The 18225-nt window shown below is 42.3% G+C and overlaps 1 protein-coding gene across 4 annotated transcripts in view; it reads left to right on the forward strand.

Moving 5' to 3' along the window:
• NDRG1 (N-myc downstream regulated 1) overlaps positions 1 to 18225 on the forward strand; it is a 76432-nt gene that overhangs the window by 23230 nt on the left and 34977 nt on the right. For 2 of the 4 annotated variants that reach the window (XM_072603007.1, XM_072603008.1), the window contains exons 3-5: positions 1402 to 1437; positions 4813 to 4980; positions 15856 to 15961. In XM_072603007.1, coding sequence (XP_072459108.1) covers positions 1402 to 1437; positions 4813 to 4980; positions 15856 to 15961 — 310 coding nt within the window. The remainder of the gene's footprint in view (positions 1 to 1401; positions 1438 to 4812; positions 4981 to 15855; positions 15962 to 18225) is intronic. The other 2 variants (XM_072603009.1, XM_072603010.1) reach the window with 1 other exon arrangement.

Here is an 18225-nt window from a genome sequence, read left to right on the forward strand (position 1 = left end):
ACACAGCTCAGAAGTATGCTCTGGCATCTGTGAAAGGTCTCATGCTACAGTTCCAAGTGAATCTTGGAGATGAAATAAATAAGCCTCACCATCTTGTCCAGTTTTGGTTACATTTATACTTTGTTGAGGCTGGGAGAGATTGATTTTCTCCTTAATGATTTAAAAGGAATCTGCTTCCTCACAGTAATTCATTACAGTGCTCAATATGGTGTGTCTTCTGCTCCCCCCCCCATGTCCATTCCCCGCTTTCTAAAAGAGGGGACTGCCTGTCTTTTGGCAAAGGCCCGGCCTGTTCTTCTACATCAAAAAGCAACGGTAGTAAGGTAGTAACTAACTTGAAGGGAGTAACTTGTGCCACTAACCTAACCTCCCAAACTCTGCTTTTTTGTTCGAGGGCATTGTTGGTGTAAAACTATTTTCATTTTTGATAGTAGTTGAATTTTAAAAAAATCCATTTTCTTGCCCCTGGCTCTCCCAAATGGGGCCCCATTCCCAGAGTGTGGATTTTGTTATTTCCTCCAAACAGTCATTTCCCTCAGGGCTTTGTAAAAATCGTTCACAGAGAAACAGCTCTGCTGATGTGGTAAGAGGGCCTCTTTTCAAAGTGGTGTGGATTTTGAAGCTGGAGCTGAGCAGTTAGCAGAGTGTATGACATTACTTAGCCATGATCACACAAGATAATAATTTGCTTTTTAAAAAAAGCAAAAAAAAAAGACCCAGTAATTAACACAGTGCTTGCCACATACTATGTGCTGTGTAAATGCCAATCTTTCCTGGTGCCTGAAAACTGTACATCAGATGGGCACTAGTTAGGTAGTGGGATAATTCCAGGAATGGCTAGGCTCCCTACTGGTTCATTGGGAGAAGCCACTGATAGTTCCCTTTGCCCAGTAGAACATTTGTACCATCTGGACCTTCCATTCAGAAGGACATAGAGACAAGGACTGACGCTGTTATCAGCCAGAGTCAGATCTAGCCACCCTTTAGTGTAGCTAGCATTCCCTTCCTCTTCATTGAGAAAATCTGCAGATTGTAGTATGAGGGGAACAGTGACCTTGGAGAAGTCATATATCTTTATTAACCCAGTATATTAGTTGGTGGGATCCTCACAGCATTCTGGATGTGATTCCTCCAGTAGTACGTGTAACTTATGTCTGGTACTTAATAACAATTCACTTTCCTGGTTTGACCTGTGGAAGGGGATTGGTGAGTGACATTTTTTAAATCAAAACCAGGCCACAGGTCCCATCTGAATTTAATGGGTTAGATGTTCTCCCAGAAGGTGTAGTAGGAAAGCTTTTGGGGACACAGCTCTCCCAGACTAGACCCTCTTTTCTCCTATGCTTTTCCTCACATGACCAGTATGTTTGGAGGAAACTGACTGTGACTATCTCTTTACAGACCATCACTGGCCTCCTGCAAGAGTTCGATGTTCAGGCAAGTAGAAATGATTTTTTTCCTCCTTCTCTCCATTCTTTCCCTTGCTTTGAAATTGAATACTATTCAAAACCCCCATAGGGAGGGGAGAAATCAAACTCAGCTTCCATCCCCACCCAGAGTAGAAAAAATGTCAAATGTTCTGAATATTGTCCAAAGAAATTCAAGTCCTTCTCTAGCCCTTGAAGCATAATGGGGAAACATCCCAAGCTGGGGAAAATACTTTGGAGTTTGGGGAAAAGGCTGTGTGCTGAAAAAAAGGCACAGAGACTCTGTAGTTCAGGGCTTTTTCCAAGCAAGGAAACATGACTTGAGGGTCTTTAGTCTTGGCAGCCCCACAGGAAAGCGAAACATCTTTCAGGGTTTGTTTGGCCCAGAGTAGAAATCTGTCCATTTTCCCCTCTGTGCCGGGATCATTCTCCACTTACCTCCAGGAACAAACTACGCAATTGGCTTTCCTCCCTGTTTATAGGAATAGGGCAGTAGAAAGTGATGGATGGGCGGGGCTGGTTGAAGAGACACACAGATTTCATATTTTTTATTCAGTCGCTTAACACAGTTACTTTGCATGCACATAATGTTGTGCTTGGCTCTAGAGAGAATGGATGGATAGATAAGTAGATAGACAGATAGTTAACTTTTGCACCATGTGCTTTGTGTCATGCTGGGCATACAGATAAGGACAGAAGCGCTAGCTGTCTCTCTAGGCCAGCCACACAAATTGGAAGGATTTAAAGCAGCCTTAAATTCAGCAACACTCAATCTTTTGTAAGTTGGCCATGCTTTACTTAGCCTGGATCTTTCCTCATGGGATCTTTACCCCTCTGGTAAAGGGGCTTGGACTAGTAGACTGGTGCATCTTTAAGTTCTTCTAGTTTAGTTCTGAACTAGAGTTCTGAAAAGTCTTGAGTCATTTATACATTTGTTATCGTTGTTCCTGGCCCCATGACTTAGAACTTTGTTGTCGTTGTTAAATTGTTTCAGTCATGTACAATTCTTAATGATCCCATTTGGGGTTTTCTTGGCAAAGATACTGGAGTGGTTTGCTGTCTCCTTCAGCTCATTTTTTTTTTTTTTACAGATGAGGAAACTGAGGTAAACATGGTAAAGTGATTTGCCCAGGGTCACACAGTCTAGTAAATGTCTGAGTTTGGATTTGAACTCAGGAAGATGAGTGAGTCTTTCTGGTTCCTGGACCTAGCCCTCTGGGCACCTAACTGCCTTCTCATTTATACATACTGAGGCTGATATAAGAGCTATTGGTGATTCCCTAATGATAACCAATTTGAAAACTGTTAATTATATGCTTTAAGACTGAGATAATGGAATACTGAGACCTTGAGCACTGATGAGGATAATGACCACCTTGCCTCATGCAGGTTTTCTAGAGGGTTCTCACACCTTTTCTCAGCCTTCGGAGGCAAGGAGAACTTATGACATCTTCACACAAGTATGTCACAAGTAAGGACACTTAAGATTAAATGACAGGAATGCCCCCAGCCTCTGTATTCTAGTAGACCATATGTTAATCGGCAGACATTTTTTAAGTGCATACTATGTGCCAGGAATTGTAAATAGAATAATAGTGTTGGATGTTTTCCTGTCCAGCACTGGGTTATTTCTAATAACTAACATTGATAAAGTGCTTACTAAGTGCTTTGCAATTACCATCTCTCTTGATCCTCATGACAACTTTGAGAGATAGGTGCTATTATTATTATTATCCCCATATAAAGATGAGAAAACAGGTTGAGTGACTTGTCCCTGGTCACGCAGCTGGTAAGTATTTGAGGCTAGAATCTGACTTCAGACTCTGTGCTCTATCCACCATGCCACTCAGCTGCTGTGAGAGAGAAAGTACAGACTTGAATTGGTAGGAGTTTCCTCATCTGGGAATTTCCTTTAATCAATAAAATCACTTGTTCATATATAGCCTCAGACGCTTCTGCGGTATGATCCTGGGCAAGCCACTTAACTAACTCTGCCTCAGTTTCCTCATCTGTAAAACAAGGTTTTAGCGTGCTAGATGGCACAGTTGTGTCAGGAAGACTCACATTCCGGAGTTTAGAAAAAATACTTTTAAAGTATTTAATAATTAAATATATAGTAAATTGAATCGGTAGCTTTCAAAGCTTTCCTACTTTACTGCCTTCTGGTTTCCTTCTATTTTCTTTATTTAAAGAAAAATGACTCAATGACTTTATCTTATTAAGAAGGATGACTTAATGACCTTTTTTGCTTCCCTATTGTGCCCTTCTTACTTGTTCCTCCTTCCCACCAGGGCAAAATAAAATAAAAACAAAGCCCTTGGAAGAAATTGGCTGTGTCTGAAAATCTGTCTTGCTTTTTGTCTTAAGGCCATCACCCCTCTGTCAAGTGGAGGGGAGCAGACTTGAGCTGTGGTTTTTGGGAGTTTTGTTTGTTTTTTAATAGCACAAAGGATATTCTCTAGGATAGCTAGATCAAAGTAGGTGACTATCTTTGCCTTGAACTTGGTAGTGGGTACACGCCTATCAGTCATGGGGAGCAACATATGTAGGGCAGAAGGATGCTTCCTTGTCTATGATCTTGCCTTCCCCCAAGGGCCCTTGGATGGCCTTAAAGGAATTCAGTCAGGCCTGAAATGCAGGGGGAAAGGGTGTAACCTTCTTCAGATTTGTAATACTTTTCCTTGGGGGTAGGTGGGTGTTAGTGGGGGAATTACTAGTATCAGAAAGACTAAAGAAGGAGGTCTACCATCTCTAAGCGTAGTTTCACTTTGTCTCTTCTCCCCACCCCGTCCATTTCAGAACTTTAAGGGAAGTAGCCAGGAGGTCTCCCAGTGGTCTCTACCCTCCTCTTGGGAAATAAGATGGCTCCAAAAGGCGAGAGAAGGAAGGAGGATACCTGGGTGGCTACAGAGATAGATGGAGTCCTCAGCTCTTGACTGAGATTCACATGAAGGAAGGAAGCAACTTCTTGTTTCTTTTGCCTAGAACAGTGAGGCTTCATATATATCTTTTCTTGCTTCCTTTCCATCATACCGAGGTCAGCACAGCTCCATCCATACTTCCTTGTTCTGTTTTTGCCAGCTTTGATTAAATCAATCAGTTGAGAATCTACTTACAGGAATCTGTTTTGAAGAGTATTGCCAGGAAGGTCCTTAGGGAGTTTCTAATGCTGCCCCCACCCTCACCCCCATTTTATAGATGAGGAAATACAGGTCCAGAGAGGGGGAGGAGGAGAACTTGGGTGGGGGGTTTGGGGAGATGGCTAGAAATGAGAAAATACACCTGGGCCCTGGATTCATTCAGGCAGAAGATTTGAGAGCCAGTCTTACCATGGCCACTTAGGGACCTTAGGTGTTCTAGCACACTGCCTTCACTTTTTTTTCAGATGAAGAAACTGAGACTAAATGTCTTGCCCAAATACGCACCGGTAATATGTGACAGAGGAAGTCCAGGCCTTTTTTCACACTGCTTCTCTCAAGATCATTCACACAGCTATTTAGTGCCTGAATTGATAGGGCTTGAATTTTCTAACTCCCTTTCCAGTGCCTTCAAAGTAAGTTGTATTCCTTAGTCTTTGTATACATAATTTGCTTGCCCCTTGACCCTGTTCCCTTGTTCCCCAATAAGAACCCTTCCTTGTATCAGATAGAATTCCAGAACAAATCAGTACATTGACTGTGTCTGGAAGCATGCCTCATTGCTCACCTGTGGTTAACACCGCTCTGCTGAGAGGCAGAAATGAAGCTTCAGTCCTCAACCCTCAGTATTCATGATTGATTGGTCTCCAGGGCCAATAGATGGCAGCCTGTAGTATCTGGGATACTAGGGTTTAGACTGGGCAGGATCCTTTGGGGATCATCTAATCTACACCTCTCATTTTACAGAGACTGTGAGAAAGAAGTATAGTAATAGTGAAGGAAGGAAATTAAATTTATTAAGTGCCTACTCTGGTGCCAGCCACCATGCTAAGTACTTTACTGATAACATTTCATTTTAAGCTCAAGAGTCCTGTGAGGCAGGTGCTAATGTCCCTATTTTATAGTTAAGGAAACTGAGGCAGACAGGAGTGAAGTGACCTGCACACAGAACTAGTGAGTGACTGAGGTCAGATTTGAAGGCCCAGCTCCATCCACTTCACCACCTGCCCATGATCATGTTTCTTGTGAATGTGTCAGAAGTAAGAAACGATGATCTTTCATCATTCCAAGTCCAGCCCGGAGCTGATGAGCCTGAAGAGGGTGAGAGTTCTTTTGTCCATCTTTCCAGTCCACCCTCTTCTTTCCCACCCTGTCTTCTACACATCTTGCCTATTTTCCTTATTTCCCCCCACTTGAAGTCACTAGACTTTGACAAAAAATTGGTCATTAAGGTAGCCCCTACGTCATTGGGTTTGATTGTGGTCATTAGGCTAGGGCAGCACGTACAGTGAGAATTGTTCCAGCCCTGTCTGGAACATTTATATGATTGAATCCATCAACCAAGCAAAACTTCAAATTGGCTCAGTCTTTGGGACCCAGGACCCTGTGTTCAGCAGCAGGGTTTTGGCATAGCCTTGGGCTGTGAAGGAGTTAGCACAGCCTGTTGTCCTCATTGATATCATCTCCCTGAGTCGTCCTTCACTCTCGCATTCTCTATCTCTTTCTTTCTCTGTCTGTCTGTCTCTCTCTCTCTCTCTCTCTCGCTCTCTCGCTCTCTCGCTCTCTCTCTGTCTCTATCATTTCTCCTGGGCATTTTCTGTTCATCAGCTTTGCTGCTCTGATGAGCCAAGAACCCTTCTTAATTAACCTTTTCTTCCTCCCACCTACCCTTCTGAGATCTTTCTCTTAGGAAGATAAACAAGATGCTTGCAACTAACATTATATGCAAGGCCCTGTGCTAAGCACTTTACAATTATAATCTCTCTTGATCCTCACAACAACCCTGGGAAGGGGTTATTATTACCCCCATTTTACAGATGAGGAAACAGAGGCAAGCATAGGTTGTCCAGGATCACACAGCTACTAAGTGTGGGAAACAGCTTTAAGCTTAAGTCTTTAAACTCTGAACCCAATATTCTTTCCACTAAAATACTATACAGCCTGTCTAGACACTTTTTAAGTTTTTCCATGGCTCATCTTTAAAATAAAAGGAATTAATGGATAGTTAGAAAGATGCTGTTCTCACTTAGGATGATTCTTCTCTTTTTCTGGCCCCCTTCCCAGAACAAAAAAATCTCTAGATTATTTTATCCTTTCTTATCAAATACAGTATCTCCAAACTGCATTAAATCTCTATGGTGGGGCTTCTTCTCAGGCTTTCCTTAATAATGCGATTAGTGTGATACAGTGGGTAGGGTATTGTGCTAGGAGTCTAAAAAGTTTAGTTTTGGAATTAGGGCTCTGGGCCTTTCTCGACAGTCATCTTATTTTGCAGTTGAGGTCTAGTAGAGTTGAGATTGAGGATGTGTCTTACAAAAGAAAGGGAGAGCAAATAGTATGCTTCCATCTGCATTCAGACTCCATAGTTCTTTCTCTGTCCATCAGGAGTCTTTTGGAGTTGTCTTAGAAACTTGCATTGCTGAGAAGAGCTAAGTCCATCAAAGTCAGTCATCTCACCATGTGACTGTTACTGTGTACAAAGTTCTCCTGGTTCTGCTCACTTCACTCAGCATCAGTTCATATAAGTCTTCCCAGGTTTTTCTGAAGTCTGCCTGCTCGTCATTTCTTATAGTACAATAGTATTCCATTACATTCATGTACCACAACTTGGTCAGCCATTCCCCAGTTGGTGGGCATCCCTTCAATTTCCTGTTCTTGGCCACCACAAGGGTGTACATGTGGGTCCCGTTTTTATGTTCTCTGTGGGATACAGCCCTAAAAGTGGTATTGCTGAGTCAAAGGGTATGCGCATTTTTATAGCCCTTTGGGCACAGTTCCAGGTTGCTCTCCAGAATGGTTGGATCTGTTCACAACACCACCAACAAACAATGCATTGGTCTTCCAATTTTCCCACATCTTCTCCAATGTTTATCATTTTCCTGGTTTGTCATGTTAGCCAATCTGATATCCCTACCCCTTATAATTCTAGTGCCTTCTTCTCTTATCCTTTGTATCCTATAGATAGCTTATTTTTTACATTTTTATTATTATTTAGTATTAGTTTGTGGTGTTCTGCATTAGATTGTTAGCCCTGTGAGCGCAGAGACTATCTTTTGCTTCTTTTGTATCCCCAGTACCCAGTACTGAGGAGGCATTTAATAAATGTTGGTTACCTGACTGAGTCTCTGAGTAGGGTATGGTACTCAGAGCCTTTCAAGCATGGTTGGTTAGTAAGGCCTGGCAGAGCTTGTATTCCAGGAGCCTAGCCTTCAAGAAAGAGTCCAGGGTTACCTCCATGAGGCACTAGATAAGACATGTTAGCAGAGGGTGCCCAGCATAATAAGATCCTCTGACCATAAGGGGCACTTTAATAAAAGTGTTTATTGGTTTATGTTAAAAATGAGTCAGTCTCCATATAGGATGGTGAAGTCAGGGGAAATACCCTCAAAGGGGGTGCTTTTAAAGTTAGGGAAATATGGAATACCTGGGGTGGATTTTGTCAAAGCCCAAGTATGCTTAAGATACTGCAGTTAGATGGGGAGACAATGGATTAGACTGAGGATTGTCAGCCTTTTTACGTGTCCTGGACCTGACCTGCTGGAGTCTCCAGACCTCTACTCAGAATAATATTTGTCACCCACATTTATAATTGAAGGAAATGGTAAATTTTGTTAGAAGCTAATAAAGATATTCTTTTCCATCCAACTTTAGGCCTTCTAGAAATCTAACTATGAGCTGGTTTGTTGATCCCTGGTTAAAAAATGTTTGGGATTATAGAATAGTGCTTGGGATATAATATTCAATTCAAAAAACATTTCCTAGGCGCCTGCTATGGATACAACCAGAGGATATGAAAGCAAATCTAAGGTCCCTGCATTCAGAAGCTTCTATTGAGGATGATTAGGGTGTTCCGTAAATATTTGAGTAATGAACACATAGCCTGGTAGCTGGGCAGGGGAGATGTGAGAAATAGCCTTGTTGTGGGATACATTGGTATTCATGGGTTCCCCCAGTAATGGGTATGAGAGAGTTAATTACATCTTAGAAGCGCATAGTTCCCTCCCATGTTCAATATCCAATTTGATCCAGTTTGATCATGTATCACATCAGTCAGGGAATAGGATGCTGTCAAAGGAAGGGAGGCCTTAATTTCGGAGACTGCTTGGAGCTTACCAGGTCATTTCACCTCCAGGGAAGGTTTGTAGAAAGGACAAATTATCAGCCTGATCAGACGTTGCAAATCAGAATTGGATAGATGCTATGATCCCATTTGTGGGTAGAGCCATCACCTTTGTAGACTGCAACTTCATTTGCATTTTATAAATGAGGATACTGAGGCAGGCATGTATTGACTTGCCCAGGGTCCTACAACTAGTAAGTGTCTGAGGCAGGATTTGAACTCATTGAATTTGAATTCATTGTTTCTTATTCCCCTCTTTTGCATTCATATGTAGCCTTGATGGTCCCACACTTGCGCTCTACACCTAATCTTTGGTACTAAGCAGCAGCCTACCGAGACTTAAGACTTTTCCAGTTCCCTTTAGTACTTGTAATTTTGTAATTCTGTCACTGTGTTCTTCCATGGAACCTTGGAATCTCCTGATCTCTTAAAGAATCAGAATGGTATTTGAAAATTTGAACAGGGCTGGCCTGAGGTTGACCTTTCCACTGTCCATAAAAAACGTAGTTAGCTGATTAGAATAAACGTTACAAGGAGACATTTATCCCTAAACCTTGAAAACAAACTGTTGGTGCTTCTAACTGTGGCTAAACACAAGCCATCCTAATCTCTTCATAAAAAGATCATCTTGACTTGTCCCTTCTGTGAACCTCTTAAAAGAGCACATATTTAATTAAAATTTGATCACGTAGACTTTTCTCTCTGGCGAGCCTCACATTATTTCAGAGCTCTAGCCTTTACTTTCATTAACAAAAATCTTTAACCTCTGTGGACTAAACAGAATAATGCTTTTGCCATCCTCTGATGCCTCTTTATGGCATGGAGGTGAGCTTGGGTTCTTAGTGGGTTATACTAATGGAGCACAAAGTCTGCCAGCACTTCCAAGGCTGTAAAGGCCTTGTGTTTGGGCCCTGTCATGGCCTGGGTGTCATGAGGCCAGCCTAGCAGTTTGGAGAAACTCATGAATTCTGAATTTTGGTCTATAGCTTTTTTGTCTACAAAGCTACAGAGAGGGGCTGTAGAGGGAGTAACCACAGTGATGAAATCGCAGTAGGCCTGAAGTATTTAATTAGATTAATTCTTTCCAAGAAGAACTTATTGAAGTCACCTCTGGTTACTGGGCAATGTCTGGAGCTGCTGACATCTTAGAAAAAGACCAGGAAGGAGATCTGATTAAACGTTAACTTTTTGATCCTTTTTGTGTATTGCCAGGATAATTCGGGTAAATCACTTCTTTGGTTAGGGTTGAGATTTCCTGACAATCAAATGAGGAATTGGACTAAGAAATTTCTGGTGTCCCTTTCTGACATAAAGGCACTCAATAATTGATTTCTAAGACCTCTTACAGAATTGTTCATTTCTGTCCAACTCTTCATGAGCCCATTTGTGGTTTTCTTGGCTTGACATTTTCTCCTACAGCTCATTTGACTGATGAGGAAACTGAGGCAAATAGGATTAAGTGACTTGCCTAGGGTGACACAGTTAGGAAGTGTCTAAGGCTGGATTTGAGGAGTCTTCCTGACTCTCTAGCCCTGGCTTGCAAATCTACCTGCTCACCTTTCCGAAAAGGTATTGCCAAGCTAAGACAATGGGTTGAATTTAAATATGATAACGTTAGTAGAGACTTAAGCCTGATGTTGCCTAGTTAGCATTTTCTGTGACTTGCCTAAAAATCAGAACTTGCATCCAGGTCTCCTTACTACCTGGTGATCCCTCTAGTCATTGTTTCGTTAAAAAAATATTTATCACCTAGTAGGAAAACTAGTACCTTGATGCCTGATGATGGCATGAAGTTCTTGAGACTGCTGGAGTAGAGGTCTTCCAAGCTGGGAAGGCATTGGGTTTGGGTGTAATGATGGAGTCTCTGTGTGTCATTTGGAGATCAGACTAGCTAAGTTTGGAGAGGCTTATTTCAAGAGGTTGGTCAACAGTGATAAAATTTTAATGACAGGTCAGAAATCCTTTCCACTCAGGAATGAGAGATATCTTGGTGGCAGTAGATGTGTGTGCTCTGTGTTGTGATCTGTGTTCGTGGGATCGAAGGGATGTGATCTGTGTTGACAGGGAGGGATATTGCCCACACAGATAAAATTACAGTCATGGAAATATCAGATCATAGAGCTAGAAGAGAATTTATTTTTATTATTTAGTCATTTCAGTTATTTTCTGACTCCATGTGGGGTTTCCTTGGCAGATGCTGGAGTGATTTGCCATTTTCTTCTCCAGTTCCTTTTACAGATGAGGAAACTGAGGCAAGCTTTGTTAAATGACTTACCCAGGGTCACACAGCTAGGAAGTATATGAGCTGGATTTCAGCTCACAAAGGTGGGTCTTCCTGACTTCAGGCCAAATGCTCAATCCACTGTACTATACAACTGCTCTAGAAGGGATCTTACAGATCCCTTTAAAGGTAGCCACCTTAAAATGGAGGTTTTGGGAGGAATCAGACAGAGGAGGAGGAAGCTACAAGAGTGGAGGGTACTTGGGCACAATAAAAGTCCAGAGTCAGGCAGGAGTACAGTCTTTCTGGAAGTCAAAGGGATCCTTCAGTTGTTTGGCATCAAGATTGGCCCAACAATTTCTTCCTGATAAGTGAACTTTGTCCAAGTACCTCCAGGTATAGCTGCCCAGTGGTTGTAGAAGAGAGAGACCCTGTACTTTTGTCGGGGGAGTGAGTAAATAAGTAAGCAAACATGGTGAAAGAAAGGGTGATTTAAAATCTTTTTGGATGAGTGTGAATTTTTTAAGTTTTCTTTTTGGGATTTATTTTGAAAAAGGGGAATTTTGCTCTGGGCCTCATTCCTCATTCCACATCCCCCCTCCTTCTCCCCACCCCTCACCCCCACACAAACATAACAAAACAGCCCATGTTTTCAAGTGCTCCATTGGACCACAAGACTTCGTGGGGTTTTTGTGGCTGGTCTTCCTAAGGGTCCATTAGGGCTGTGAGCCGGCCATGGGGTGAGATGACAGAAAAGGAAATTCCATCTTTATTTCTCAGCCACCCTCACAGTAGCCTGGATGCAGACATGCCTTCTGGCCAGAGAAAGGCAGCTGGTTTGGGAATTGACTGGACGGATGTGTGAGGTTAAGGTCATCTGAAATTTGGGAAGCATCTCCACCAGAGGGCCTGGTGCAGATAACTTTGGGGAAGAAGGCAGGAGAGCTTCATGGGGGCTGGAATTTTGGGTTGTCTTTGAAAGGGGGATTGGTTGTTAAGACTATCCATATATTTTGATAGGGTTGTTTCTAGCTTTTTACATTTGTATGGTTACGGCCTACAAAGTGATTTTACTTCTGTTATCTATTGTGAGGCTTTAATTGTGGTAACAAATATGAGGATACCACAAAAAGTTGACTTTACTAGCAGAGAACCACAGGATATAGGATTGAGAACCCCCCCAGGCCATTTCCAACAATTAGCACCTAAATAAAGAATCCCTCTACAAAATTCCTAGGCCACTCAAAGACCTAGTAGTGGGGAACTGACTGTGTCATACCAAAGTGGTTGTTATTCAGCATTCTGTGGACATTTATTGGGTCTATAATAATTGTTCTAAGCACCACAGCCTTCCTTGTCTGCATAGAGCTTTGTGTTTAATTGTAGGGACAAGGCAGTATAAACACATAATTCTAAGGCAAAATAAACACAAAAAAATTATTTTTAATAGTATTTTATTCCCCCCCCCCCATTACATGTCAGAACAAATTTTATCATTCACTTTTACTAGATTTTGGGTTCCAAATTTTTCTCCTTTCCTCCCCTCTTCCTAAAATGGCAGGCAATTTGATGTAGTTTATACATGTGCTATCATGTAAAACATTTCCATTGTGAAAGAAGAAAGGGGAAAGGGGGAAAAAATACAAAAAAAGAATAAATTAAATGAAAAAGAATATGCTTTGATGTGCTGCATATTCAGTTCTTTGTTTAGATGTGGATAGCATTTTCTTTTGTGAGTCCTGTGTACTTACCCTGGATCATTGGGTTGCTGTATATATATATATGTATATATATACTTTGATTGGTATGGCACTAAGTTAACTTAGACAAAATTGTCATTTTTATTATATTGACTCAGCCTACCCATAAACTACTGAGATTTTTACTGTTGTTGAGATGTAACTTTATTTGGGTGAAAAGTGTTTTGTAGTTATGTTCGTATAGATCTTTGGTTTGTCTTGGCAGGTAGATTCCCTGGTATTTTATATTGTTTGCAGTTATTTTAAATGGAATTTCTCCTTCTGTCTCTTGTTGCTGACCTTTGTTGATCCTATAAAGAAATGCCAATGATTTGTGTGGGTTTACGTGGGCTTATATATCCTACAACTTTGCTAAAATTGTTAATTATTTCAAGTAGTTTTTTAGTTGATTTTCTAGGAATTTTTCTCTAAGTATACCATAATATCATCTACAAAGAGTCATAATTTTCTTTCCTCATTTTCTATTCTAATTCCTTCAATTTTTTTCTTATTGCTATGGTTAATATTTCTAGTTCTGTGTTGAATAATATGGTGATAATGGCCATCTTCGCTTTTCCTCTGATCACATTGGGAAGGCTTCTAGCTTATCTCCATTACAGATAATGCTTTCTGCTGATTTTAGACAGCTTATCATTTTAAGGAATGCTTCATGAGGAATATTGATGTAGCCATGATGTAAAGGGGAGAATATAAGGCAGGTGATGGGTAAGGATAAAATGTGATTTGACTCAGTTCAGCAACAGCAGAGCAAGACACTGCTTATGTGCTTGGGCAACAAGAAAACGAGCTAATCCTTGCCCTCAATGCACTTAGATCCAACTTATTTCCCTAAATATGATACTGGTTGAGTATCTATTACTGCAGAGAGGCAGTATGGTGTCATAGGGTCAAGAAAACCTGGATTCAAGTTCTGTCTCCCTGTTGCTTATTAGTACCGTCCATGACAATTACTGACAGGTCACATAAACCCACTCCTTCTTGCTCACCCTACCCTAACCCCACCAAAAGAGAGGTAAGTTTGAGGCGAAGGACAGTTCTAAGTTTTTTGGTCTCTATCCTCAGCACCTAGCCCAGGACATTATTCATTATTCTTAGCAGGCACTTAATAAATGTTGGAATTAAATTGGGTTAGAACCAGAAGGGGACCTTCTGTGATCTTCTGATCTGTCATCCCCATTGTAAAGGTAAAGAGATTAAGGCACTTTGGTTCTTCTTACAAAGGTTGGAACCATGCCCTCCAGAGTTAAAAGTCCCCTTCTGTTTGGCTTTCTGTTCTGTTTTTGGATAGAGACATACACATCTGCAGGAGGGAGGGTTCTGGGAAGTCAGGAGACAATGGAGAATATCAAGATCCAACACTGGGCCATTGTGCTGGCCTCTGGCTCAGAACCATGACAAGAGGATGCTGGGCCCAGCCTGGAAATCTACAGTGTGGGTTGGGTGACTGGTCCAAAGGGGCCGCCTTAGCAATCAATCAATCCAGCCAGCACCTTCCCTCTAAGTGACCTGTAGTTTACTCTTAAGTACCCTGTATTGTATGTAACTGTTGCATGTTATCCCCCCCATTCCATTGGAAGTTCCTTGAGGACAGGGTCTACGTTTTTATTCTCAGTGCTCAGTACAGTGGCTAGCAGATAGTAAGTGCATAATAAAAGTTTGTTATGGGGATGATGATACCATGTACAAGGCAGTGTGGTATGGGGGAAGAGCAAGGACCTATTTTCATAAGAGGTGGATTCTACTCTGCAGCACAGTGTGGATTTGGAATCAAAAGGTTTAGACTTACAGTCCAACCATGCAGCTCCCTCCCTGTGGGACCTGTGGAATCAGTGACTCATTCAGTAAGCATGTATTAAGTGCCTACTTCATGCCAGGCATCGTCCTAGGTGTTGGCACATAGCTCCCTCTGGGAGTTCCACTCTACCAGGGGATGCTACACATACACAAATATACGGTATAACAAATACAGACGATTCTCTTATGTAAAATGGACCATTCCTCAGAACACTGCCTAAAGAGATTTTTATGTAATGTGAATTTGCCCACATGGAAATGAGGGAAGGGAGCCACACACCTGTTTCGGGAGGTGGCTGTCACTTTGTTCAAGGACACACACATAGGGACTGGGGACAGACAGGCTCAGGCAGGAGGAGGAACAGCTGGGTGGGGGGTATGGGGAGTAAGGACTGGCCAGAACTGAGAGAAGGGACATGTAGTAAATGGGCATGTGTAGAAAGACACGGATACAGAACCGTTGATGCTTGGGGGACCAGGGACAAAGCTGAGGTGTCCAAGCATGGATGGCAGAAGATAAGTCAGTGGGGTTGTGGGTGGAGCAGGGTAGAGGTCTCCTTTCTCTCAAGTCGAATCCCTATATCTGTGGCAGTGGCAGATTCTTGGGGGAGGGGGTCTGTTCTACTTTCGCTTGGAAGGATCTTTTTAGGGCTTTTCTTTTAAGTTTTTTTCTTGGGAGGGGCGGTAGTGGGGGGAATCTACAGAGGGCCAAGCTGAGAGGCAGGAGCAGAGGGAGTACTGTACAGGAAAGTTAACAAAGGTTTTTTTTTGGAATGTTGATTTCTGTCAGAACTCCTTACAAATTTGCATAGTGTGAATTTATGTAAAGTGAGAATTATCTATAAATAGAGAGATTGGGTTTGAAAGAAAGCAAAGAAGTGGTGCTTGAATGGAGCCTTGAGGGAAACTAAAGGATCGCAGAGGGAGACGAAAATGAAGAGGGAGTAAATTCACCTCTGTGGGCCTCCGTGTCCTTGTCTGTAAAATGAGGGGGCTTGACTAGGTGACCTTAAGATCTCTTCCAGCTCTGCATGTGTGATCTTATGGTCATGGTAAGACTCAAGGCAGGCGCTGAGATGAAGCCCTGGCCTGATAACGGGCATGGTATCTAAAAAATGCCTCTAGGACAGTGGGTGAATCTTTTTAAGCATTGATCACAATTGTTGCCCTTTGGCACAAGGGTGAAAGAAAGCTGTGCCCCTTGGGCAGAGAAAATTCCTATTTATTCCTGGTGATGACTTGTGTTTATCTGTAACACAGGTGAAGAACATAGAGGTAATTTTAGGACTCAGCCAGCCCAGAAATAGGATTGCCAGCAGCCAAAACCCTGGTCCAGGAGGAACTGGACATATCAGAGTTCTTGGTGAAAAGTATTTTTTCTGTGTTCTTTCCACAGGAGCAGGACATTGAGACTTTACATGGCTCGGTCCATGTCACCGTTTGTGGGACCCCAAAGGGCAACCGTCCTGTCATCCTCACGTATCATGACATTGGCATGAACCGTAAGTTGCCCAGCCAATCTCTTGGAGATCCAGGAAAGATGTTAGGCTGCACTGAGAGAGCTATTGTCCCGAGCTACCGAGGGAAGGAGCTCCTTGTAGGCTGCTCTGGCAAGAGCACTTCAGTGTGCTGTAGGTGTGGCAGTGTAAGGTGGGGAGGCCCAGGAAAGCATTTGCATTTGGAATCCAGAACCAGATTAAAGTTCTAACTTTTGCTGCCTCTTTTGCTTTGGGCTAGGGCCTAACCAGTCCTTTTCTTAAGGGAATTTCTTCTGTGAAATTTGGATTCAGTCCAAGCTTGAGGTTGTAGGTTCCCCCACCCCTGAGCTAGGCACTTAACTTGGAATTTCCGTTTTCTGTTAACCATCCCTATGGCTTATTCTGGCTCTAAACCCTGTGACCCTATTGAGTATCATATCCCTCTCTGGACATCAATATTCTGGAAGGACACTGATAAACTAGAGAGGATCCAAAAGAGGAAGCAGCTAGGTGGTACAGTGAACAGAATGCTGGGCCTAGAGTCAGAAAGATGTGAATTCAAATTCTGCCTTGTTCAATAGTGGTGTGACCCTGAACAAGTCACTTAGCCCTGCCTCAGTTTCCTCATCTGTAAAGGAGCTGGAGAAGGAAATGGCAAAGCACTTTAGTATCTTTGTCATGAAAACCCCAAATGGGGTCACAGAGAGTTGGACACACTGAAAAAAAATGACTGAAAAAGAACAACACAGGGAAGCCATCTCATCATGTCAATGACAGAAAATCCCAAGGAGAGCAGTCAGGATTGTGAAGGATTATTTAGTCTGGGGAAGAGGAGGTAGAATAAGCCTGACAGCTGTTTTTGAGTTTTAAAGGGCTGTTTTGAAGAAGACAGATTAAACCTTGTTGCTCTTGGCTCCAGAACTTGGAGCGGTGAGTGCAGAGTTTGCAAAAGGACAGATTTTTGGCTTGATAACCAAGCCCAAAGTTCTTCTAATTGGTGCTTTTTCTAAAGGTGTGGATTCCCCTTCCCAAATGTCCTCCAAGTGGGCGGTGTGTGACCCTCTGTCAGGGGTCTTGTAGAGGGGGTTTCACATTCGTGTAGGGGATGGAGCAGAAGACCTCCGGGGGCCCTTCCAACAATGTGAGATTCTGTGATTCTGGGAATCAGAATCTTCTCATTTTTGTGTGTCCCACCCCTGTAAGGAGAGAATAGTAAGAGGAAGTCCCTCTGTATTTCTCAATCAGATCTTCTTAGAAGAGCAGGACTATGCATGGTATAGCCTAGAATTCCCGGTATTCTGTATTGAGTTGTCTGCTTCCCTACTGTATGGGAGCCACATTGGGAGCACAATAAGCTCTCTGTCTTCTGCCGGGGTTCAAATGCAGCTCAATAGATGCTTTATTAATAATAATAATCAACATTTACGTTATGCTTTAACCTCCATTGTTGTAATACAATAATCCCTTTGGGGCAGCATCACTATTCCCCGTCTTAGAAATGAGGAAAATGAAGTCAAAAGAAAACTTGGGACTAAGAAACTTCCCAGGGTCATATAGCAAGAATGACACAGAACTGGGACGATGAACTGAATCTAGTGTTGTTGTTCATGGCACTTGAGTTCCTTCCTAAGCTGATCTGGCTTCTCTCTTTTTGTGGTTTAGTCATTTTTCAGTTGGGTTTTTTTGGCAAAGATACTGGAGTGGTTTGCCATTTCCTTCTCCAGCTCATTTTATAGTTGAGGAAATAGAGGCAAACAGGGTTAAGTGACTTTCCCAGGGTCATACAGCTAGTAAGTGTCTGAGGCCACATTAGAACTTGGGAAGATGAGTCTTTCTGACTCCAGGACTTGCACTCCATCCACTGTGCCACCTACCTGATCCCATTATATAGCATACCACATTTCATAAGACTTAGTCCTCAAGGAGTTATTAGTCTAGTAAGTGAGATAAGACTGATTTACACAAGTAACTGATAGAAGGAGAAATACAGTAAGCATCTAGCAGAAAATTGGTTATTAGAGGTTAGGGCTAGGGTAGGGGTTCTTAACCCTTTTTGTGCCATGGAGAATGATGTTTTAAAAAATATATTTAGAGGAAGTGCTGAATTTCATGAATTGCGTTATTTCCTAGCCACCTACCAAATTAAGGTTGTTTTCCCATGTGATTGTTTTACCATCCAAGTTCACAGGCCCTGTGAGGTCAGTCCATAGACTCCTTGGCGCTGGGGTTGGGGTGGTACCTTGGGCTAGGGATTCAGGAAAGGCTTCATGGTTTTAAAAGGTGGCATT

This window comes from Notamacropus eugenii, chromosome 4 (genome assembly GCF_028372415.1).
Source record: "Notamacropus eugenii isolate mMacEug1 chromosome 4, mMacEug1.pri_v2, whole genome shotgun sequence".
Taxonomy (NCBI): Eukaryota; Metazoa; Chordata; class Mammalia; order Diprotodontia; family Macropodidae; genus Notamacropus; species Notamacropus eugenii.